The sequence below is a fragment of the Leuciscus leuciscus genome (genome assembly GCF_965113295.1).
Source record: "Leuciscus leuciscus genome assembly, chromosome: 1".
Taxonomy (NCBI): domain Eukaryota; kingdom Metazoa; phylum Chordata; class Actinopteri; order Cypriniformes; family Leuciscidae; genus Leuciscus; species Leuciscus leuciscus.
The window spans coordinates 2963245-2971275 of NC_138725.1; the positions used below are offsets into that span (position 1 = coordinate 2963245).

At 38.3% G+C, this 8031-nt stretch overlaps 2 protein-coding genes across 2 annotated transcripts in view; one reads left to right on the plus strand and one right to left on the minus strand.

The window, feature by feature from the left end:
• Positions 1-1426, plus strand: part of LOC309478502 (uncharacterized protein) — a gene marked incomplete at its 3' end in the record, with an annotated part of 35011 nt that extends 33585 nt beyond the window's left edge. The window contains exon 5 of the mRNA XM_082142096.1: positions 435-1426. Within this exon, the coding sequence (XP_081998222.1) occupies positions 435-1426 (992 nt within the window). The remainder of the gene's footprint in view (positions 1-434) is intronic.
• A 1341-nt stretch (positions 1427-2767) lies between these two features.
• Positions 2768-8031, minus strand: part of LOC309480429 (uncharacterized protein) — a 120264-nt gene continuing 115000 nt past the window's right edge. Inside the window, exon 9 of the mRNA XM_082144881.1 lies at positions 2768-3007. Coding sequence (XP_082001007.1) covers positions 2953-3007 — 55 coding nt within the window. The 3' untranslated portion in view covers positions 2768-2952. The remainder of the gene's footprint in view (positions 3008-8031) is intronic.

Here is an 8031-nt window from a genome sequence, read left to right on the forward strand (position 1 = left end):
GTGCGTCAGACAGAGTTACGGCACGCACAGAGATGAGAAGGGTATGTATGGACTCATCTAACTCTGGGGGATACGGGGAATAAGCTAAAGTCCCTGAAACTCGCCGTGTTCCTTCAACGGCGAGTCAATGCAAAAGGATGACTTGACTAAGTCAAGTTGTGTCAACAAATACATTTTTTACAGTTTTTTTTTCCTATAGGAAAAATTTCTTTTTATTTCTAAATCATGACCATTTTTGATGTAAAAATCATACTAATATTATAAGTGCACCCCAGCAAAAGATTATAAAATACCTTTAAAAATGCATTTCATAACCCGTTTGAGAACATCTGCTAATGCCTGATATGTAACTATCACTGATCTTAAAAGAGAAGAGCTGATAGAGAAGGTTGTATTTAATTAAATTGCACATTGATGTGATTGTTGTGTTATAGTTTCAGGAGAAAGTTCAACAGCTGAAGATGAGCATCAGATTCCTGTGAGGAAAGACCAGATCAGACTGGTTCTGCTGGGAAAAACTGGATCTGGGAAAAGTGCCTCTGGAAACACCATCATCGGCAGAAACGTGTTTGCATTCTCCGTCAGCTCGGTCTCTCAGACGAAACAGTGTCGGGCAGAAACTACAGTGAGGTTTGGTAAAGACATCTCAGTGATCGACACTCCTGGACTTTATGATACTGAACTCACTGATGAGGAGGTTAAAACTGAAATAGTGAAATGCATTACACACGCTTCTCCTGGACCACATGCTTTTATTATCGTGATTAGAGTGGGTCGATTCACTGAGGAGGAGAAAAACACAATACAGCAGCTCAAAGAAGTGTTTGGAGAACAGATGGAAAAATACGCTTTAATCCTCTTTACTCACAAACATCAGTTAGAGGAGGAAAAGAAAACCATTGAGCAGTTTCTACAGGATGGTAATCCATATCTTAAAGAACTTGTAGAGAGTTGTGGAAACCGGTTCTTCTGTATAGATAATAAGTCTGCCAGTTTCCCACAGTTCAGAGATCTGATCAGTAAAATAGAGAAGATGGTAGAGGAGAATGGAGGAACACACTTCACCAATGATGTGTTTGAGGAAACAGAGAAACACATTCAGGAGATTCAGAAGCAGAAGTTAGATGAGAAAGTGAAGCTGTACAAACAGGAGCATGAAGAGGTTACTCAGACAGAATGGCAGAAAATATACTGGAGGTTAGTAGAGGAGTCACGAGAGGAAGCTAAGGAGTCTTCAGCTGTTTCAATCATTAGAAATGTTCTTGATGACTACATAGTTGCTTTAGCTGGAAAGCATAAGACAGAAGAGGAAGAGAGAGCCATAAAGGAGGCTGAGAGTAAAGGAATCAGTCGTAGAAAGGCAATAATACTTGCATTCAGAGCGACACGTAAACTAGCAAGACAGGAGATGTGTGGGATTCAGTGAGAGGTTCAGTAATGATAAGATAAATGAGCACTTGACATCTAGACATGCTCCTTCAACTGAACTCAAAACTTTTATTTCTTACCACTGATTTATTTGTTTCTTGATACATCGAAACCATCTGTGAAATAGTCAAAAGTGAATGCTTTTTTTGGCAAATACATGTACAAGGAACCTCGCAGTCATGTGAGAGTACTGTAAAAGGCTGGTTAAAATAAATATGTTATAGTTTTGTCTATTAAGGTCACAAAACTCAGGGCTTTTGGTAGTACCTAGAATATCTGAGTCAAAGTTAAAGACGCTTCTCTTTAGCCTAGCATTAATATACTGCATCTCCTAACCCTATCATTAATATACTGCATCTCCTAACCCTATACTGTTATATCAGATCAAATGCACACGGTTATTCTTGCTTAATGTTATAAACAGCAGTACATGTTTAACCTGATATATGTTAGCTAACTGCATGATTTGTGTTATCTTGAAATGTATATTTCTGTAATATGGACATTAGTTGGACACAGTCACCTCTGATAACAGAATCAGGTTCATAAAGTGTCAGAAACAGACGCTGGTGTTTATGGAGGAGGAGGAGGACAGTTATTCATCTATCCATCGTTCCCTATAGACAGCTTGGGGCAGATCTGAGAAACTTGCTGTTTTACACTTGAAATAAAGGAGCTAAAGCAACAGTGTTCTTGATTTATTTTGTTGTTTTGTTTCTTTGTGATCTGCATTAAATGTTATTACATTCAATCCACTATATTTTTTCAAAAGTTTGCTTGAACACTTTCTGTGTCAGGTTTAGGTTATTTCCCAGCATGCACTGCATAGTGCCGGTTTAGGACAGTAAATGTTGAAAATAAGTGTTATATATATTATGCATTTCTGTGAGAAGGGAGAGATGTTGAGCTGTGTTTGACATGTTTGAGCGTTTCTGTATTTCTGTGGCTGAATCAAGTCTTGAGTAAGAATAAGTGAACACAAGTGTCCATGTACGAGCTCCTCTCTTCAAACCAAACTAGTGAATAAACAACATTCGAAACATGAACAGCTTCATTTACATTTATTCAATCAAATCTCAAGCACTTCATCACAGAGCCAGTGATATTCCTACATAAAGACAGATTTGTTATATAGGAAACCAGCTAAAGCAGAGGTGAATGCAGTGTAGCGCTACACAATATTAAATACCTCGTTTTTAAGTCACGGTTCACAGTGGGAAAAAGAAACAAAACAAAACGTAAAAATGTTATTTTAATTGTTCGGTGGTTTTCTGAACAAACGATGGATCTGTCTCTAAATAAAGTCTGTCAGTACTTCTGCAACCGACTAATAAAAAAACGTAACATTGTGTGTAATTAATTTCCATTAAGGTGCAGCATTTAGAAAATGAACTGTACTTGTGTTCACAATAGCAGCCTTCAGTTTTCAGTTCCAGCTTGTCCTGAGATTTATTCTCTCTTCATGTTTTGTTCTCCAGTAAACATGATCTTGAGGTTGTTTGCAGAAGGCAGATCTGCCGGCGCTCACCGATTCAAGCTGATCTCCCCATTCAATCCTGATCTCCATTCCATCAGCTTTCTAGAATTATACAGGGCAATAAACTGAGTTACACTGCACATTTAGAGTGTTTATAATGCAGTCTTCTAATGATAAATGACTATCTACTGCAACTCATTGTTGAAATATAAACATTTAAACGGTGGCTGTAATAAAAACCTGTTTTCATGACAGATTCATTCAAACATTCAGTAAATAATGAAGAAATCACCAACAGGTTAGTTAGAAATATATGTAATATTAATAAAAATGCTCCTCTCTCTAGTTTATGGACATTCAAATGAATGTAAATGTGATTCACGATGACCTGAGCTCTTGTGAAGTAGTGTCAGATATAATAGTTCATATAGCTCCAATAGTTCTTTATATCTAAAAGCCGATAACTGATATATTGCCCGATACATTTTTGAGAGCCTGTTACATAAACAAAAGTCTCACCATTAAAAGCCAATCACACAATTATGATGTTCTCATGTTGATTTTTAAATAGCCGATATGACAGCGCTGCACATGTTGCACTTTACTGTATTTTCCAATAATATTTCAAGCAATTTAAAACCATCATGTTGAACAGTGTGCATCTAAAGTGACTCAGCTGAAGGAAATACATTTATCGGCTTTAATATATTGGCAAAATTTACTTATCAGGCCAATACAGATTACTATTAAAAATGGACATATTTCGGCAGATACCATATATATCGCGCATCCCTGATTGATGTCAGGGATGGATTTATCCATGAAAACTAAAATGGAAAAAACTGAAAACAGGCACATTTTCATCTCACCCAATGTAGTCTCGGTCTCGCCACTGGGTAGATCTGTAGGATCCCATCTCACGCACCCATATTGATCCACTGGGCATTGTCCCTGCTCAACTGCAGGCCCTCCTCTCCCTCCGTTGTCGTGCAAGAGTGTTATTTCTATTTCTGTACTCGACCCTTGTTTTAATTTGTTGAAGGAGGGACTGGCAGCCATCTCCAATAATATCTCCTGTTTTGCCTATATCTGCAAAACATTTAGGAAACTCTCTAATGATGCCCCAGACTATAGTGTGGCATGTTGCTCTACTAGTATTAGGATCTTGTTCTAAGATCTGATCTACCACTGCCTGTACAATGTTTTTTTCTGTCTAGCTGGGAGCGGTCTTGCTTGATTTACCAAACATTTTTGAAGAGATGAAGGCATCCGTTCCCAATTTACTCTGAAATCAACATGTCATGGCCTTCCAAGATGTGGTGAAAAGCTTTCAGTGCATGAGGAGTGTGAGGATGGACTGCATGTGCTTCTCAAAGGGCTCTGAGATGAAGAGGGAGAAGGGACAGCCTCTACATTTAACTGAATTACTGGAAGTTCTAAACAAAAAAAAGCAAACAAAAAAACAAGAATTACATCTTTGATAAAGTTTCGTCATAGATTAAATTCTGAAGTAATAACTTAACTTAGTTTTTACACCCTCAATCTTGTCTGCTTGTTTGTCAGTTGTGATCATGTCCATAGCACCCTGCCGTGTAGATTTACCTTCATTTTTAAAAGCAGCCAACAATTTTCTGCACTGTATTGGACGCAAGTATTTTTCTTCGACCAACATAAGGTCTTCCTTGTTTTCGACTCCCAGCTCCTCTAGAACTTCCAACAAATGTGCCAGTGTTTCATCTGAGAGGCTTGGTAAAATTGAGATCACCAAATCCTGAAAGTGTCACGTTTATAATGAAAGGATCCAAAAGCAGAAGTTGACAGGATTTAACAGTCTTTAATGAAACATATAAACAAGGCAGTCTGTCGTTGTGGAACACAGAACTGGAGAAAACAAAAACAGTCAAGAAACTCCTGTCTTGATGAAGAATTAGATCTGGTCACCCGTAGAGATGAAGACAGTGCTTAGTTGGTATCTCAGCCAGTATAAGAGGACCGCAGAGGTACTCACGCAGCAGATGCAGGACACAGAGAATACTGAGACGCAGACTGTACCGGACAGACATGAGCGCTGATTGTGATGATTAAGAGGTGCAGGTAGATAGAGAGGCCTGAGAGAGAGAGAGAGTGAGAGTGTGGATCTCATATGAACGTACAAAGAGGTGTGTGTGTGCGCGTGCGTGCATGTGTGTGTAAAAGGATAGTGAGAAAGAGAGAAGATAACTGTTACGTTCACATAATATACTTGGCATCTAGAGGTTATGGAACGTAACATAGACAAAATAAAAATAATAATAATTGAATAGAAAGTTGTTTAAAGTAATATACTTACTCTCTATTGAGGAGATGTAATGTGATGAATTAAGAAACAGGCAGAGACCAAACTGGATTTGTACTTGCTTTTAGTAAGTAATATAGTTTGATATAACAAAGCACCCAATAACACAAACCGTGAATCAAATATACGTCCAAACAATCTATTTACAAATTATATACAACATAAACAATAAACGATTACAAAGCGAGGGACAAGAGCGGTGCTAAAGAAAAGAAATAAATAAAACAAAACACGTTAACTAAACCCCCAGGACAAACACTAAACTCAAGTAAAGAAACAGGAGAAAATCATCTTCAGCGTAAAACGCCACTAACTACACTACCTAATAAACATAAATACATAAGTTGGCTCATAAACTAGTGTGTTAAATAGCTTTTACTCTGCGTGTTGTGAAATGTAAATCACGTGATGTACTAACCTGGTCCCATCGCTATGCATCGATGAAAGACTTAACAAGCTCAGAGAAAATCAAGAGTCGGATCACAGCATAAACGCAGTAAAACAGCGTTATGAAGAGCTCAACAAAGCAAGAACAAATAACCACAAGAGAGCAAAACAAAGGAGAAATGAAGCCGCTCTCCTGCACTGGCGTCATCTCCGGATCTTTATACGTGCACACCAGTCTCTGATTGGTTCTCGGGCTGTCAGGTGAACTCAATGAGTGACAGGAACATCATCCAATCACTGGTCCTGTGGGAAAGAATAGCGGAAAGAGAAAGAGAAAACAAAACAAACCTCCCAAACCATACAGGACGTAACAGACTCATGACAGAAAGAGAAAAGGTACAATTTTCTTTTTAGTTCAAATGAATCTGTAACACATTGCTCAATAAACCTCTGGGAAAGCATGATGAAGAGCAATTAGTAGCAAGTCAAACACCTCATAAGTTGGAAGAGGACAGTAGTCAAGCAAATGTTCTTGGTTAACACAAAGATGATCATCTTGAGCTACTCCTAATTCACAATAGACACCAATGTCTCTCAACTTAGCAAAGGTATGTTTCTCTGCAACAAAGTACACAGACTCATTTTCCCCACTATCTCTTCACTATCTCTCTCAGTTGCAATATCAGTTGCCATACCTCATTTCTACATGGATCTTTAATCCTGTCACCAATCAAGAGAGGTAGTATCCTGAGAAAACACCAATTGTCCACTTAACCGCTCAGTTCCGGGGGAGAGTTCTCCTGGTTTGTCATTTGCATCATTTCCTTTGTATTTGAACTGATTTTTGCATCGATTCAATTGCAAGTATGTAAAATGCTTCTCCTCAACTAAACGACCAACAAACAAAGCAAGGTCATAAGAAACAACACCCTCAAATAGATCGTGCCCTAGACATGGTGGGAGCCCAGGCTGACAAACATGGAAATGTACAAGCTTGTTAAAAGGAGAGTCCCCCTTGATACCAAATACAGAGCCAGCAACGGCAGAGTCTAAATCTTAGACATGGCTTTTATATAAGAGTGCACAGTTCTTGCAGTATCACACAGGTTTGGCTCATTCACAAATGTATTTTTATTTATCTCACAATATCGGCAGAAATAATCTGCACGACTGGAGCTTTCCAATAAAAACCCTATGCAATGGGATCCCAAATTATTTCCTGAAATGGCAACAAGAGTCTCTTTCATGATTTTACCACTGGGCATTGAAATACCAGTTTCCTCTAGAAATGTAAGATCCTTGATCAATGGCTCAAAAAGTTTGTTTATACCAAAGTATTTGAAGTTGTTTTCCCTACAAAGAAGCACAAGCTACATGTGATCTGTAGTTGATCGATTGTGTGGCAAAATCTCAGTCAGAGTACAGTAGACCGCTAAAACCTTATGTTCTTTCTTCCCTGAACCAAGAGGGTTTACAACCTCAAAGGCATCCTGATGTAAAATGAGGCCAAGAGAATCAGAAGTTATTACTCTTAAATCCCTCACCATCCTTAACATCACGTAAAACGTCTCCAGGAGTGGGTGGTTGAGAATGTAAGCATATGCTGTTCCCGCACTGATCTGGTTTTGAACAGTGCAGCCAATGTTCCCTTTATAGGTAATATACTGGGCAAAACACTCTTTGCCATTTTCATCATTACCTAAAAACAATGGCACAGGTTCAACATAGTCAAAATGACTTTTAAAAACAGACTTTCTTTTTTGGTCTGTATTTCACAGCTCCCTGCTATAAACCTCAGAAGATCATCTCTACGCTTTTCCTCAATGGTGTTGCCAACAATAGCCTCTGAAATTTCAAGAGCCTTCAGTTTCTCACTCAGGATCTTAAGTGCATGTGACAGACCAATTTCAGGTGCATTCTGAAAGTCCTCCTCCATGATGCACCATTTGAGGAGCACTCATCCTGCCATTAGGGTGCATTCGGATGGTAGCGTTCCCCCTGTTCCTAGGCCTGCCACTGACACTGCTGGGTCATCTAAGCAAGGTATGCATTGTTTGAAATATAATTATTTGTATGTCCTTGCTAAAAAATATCTTGCATGCCAGCAACAAGTGTCCCTTGTGAGAGGATTTTTTCAAAGGCTGGAGAAATTATCTGTAAAAAAGAAGTAGGTTAAGTCCTTCCACAGCAGAGAAATTAATATTTTTGAATAAAAATCTATAAAAAAAAGTGAGACATTGTGGCTTGATTTCTTTTATTAATATTCAGTTTTCATGACCAAAATAACATTATGCACTGTGAGGAGCCTACAGGTTACAAGCTTCACATATTAGAAAAATACAATAATAAAAAACAAAAAAAAATTTTAATGGCTCGTTGTCAAGGTTGTTTCAGATCAAAACCT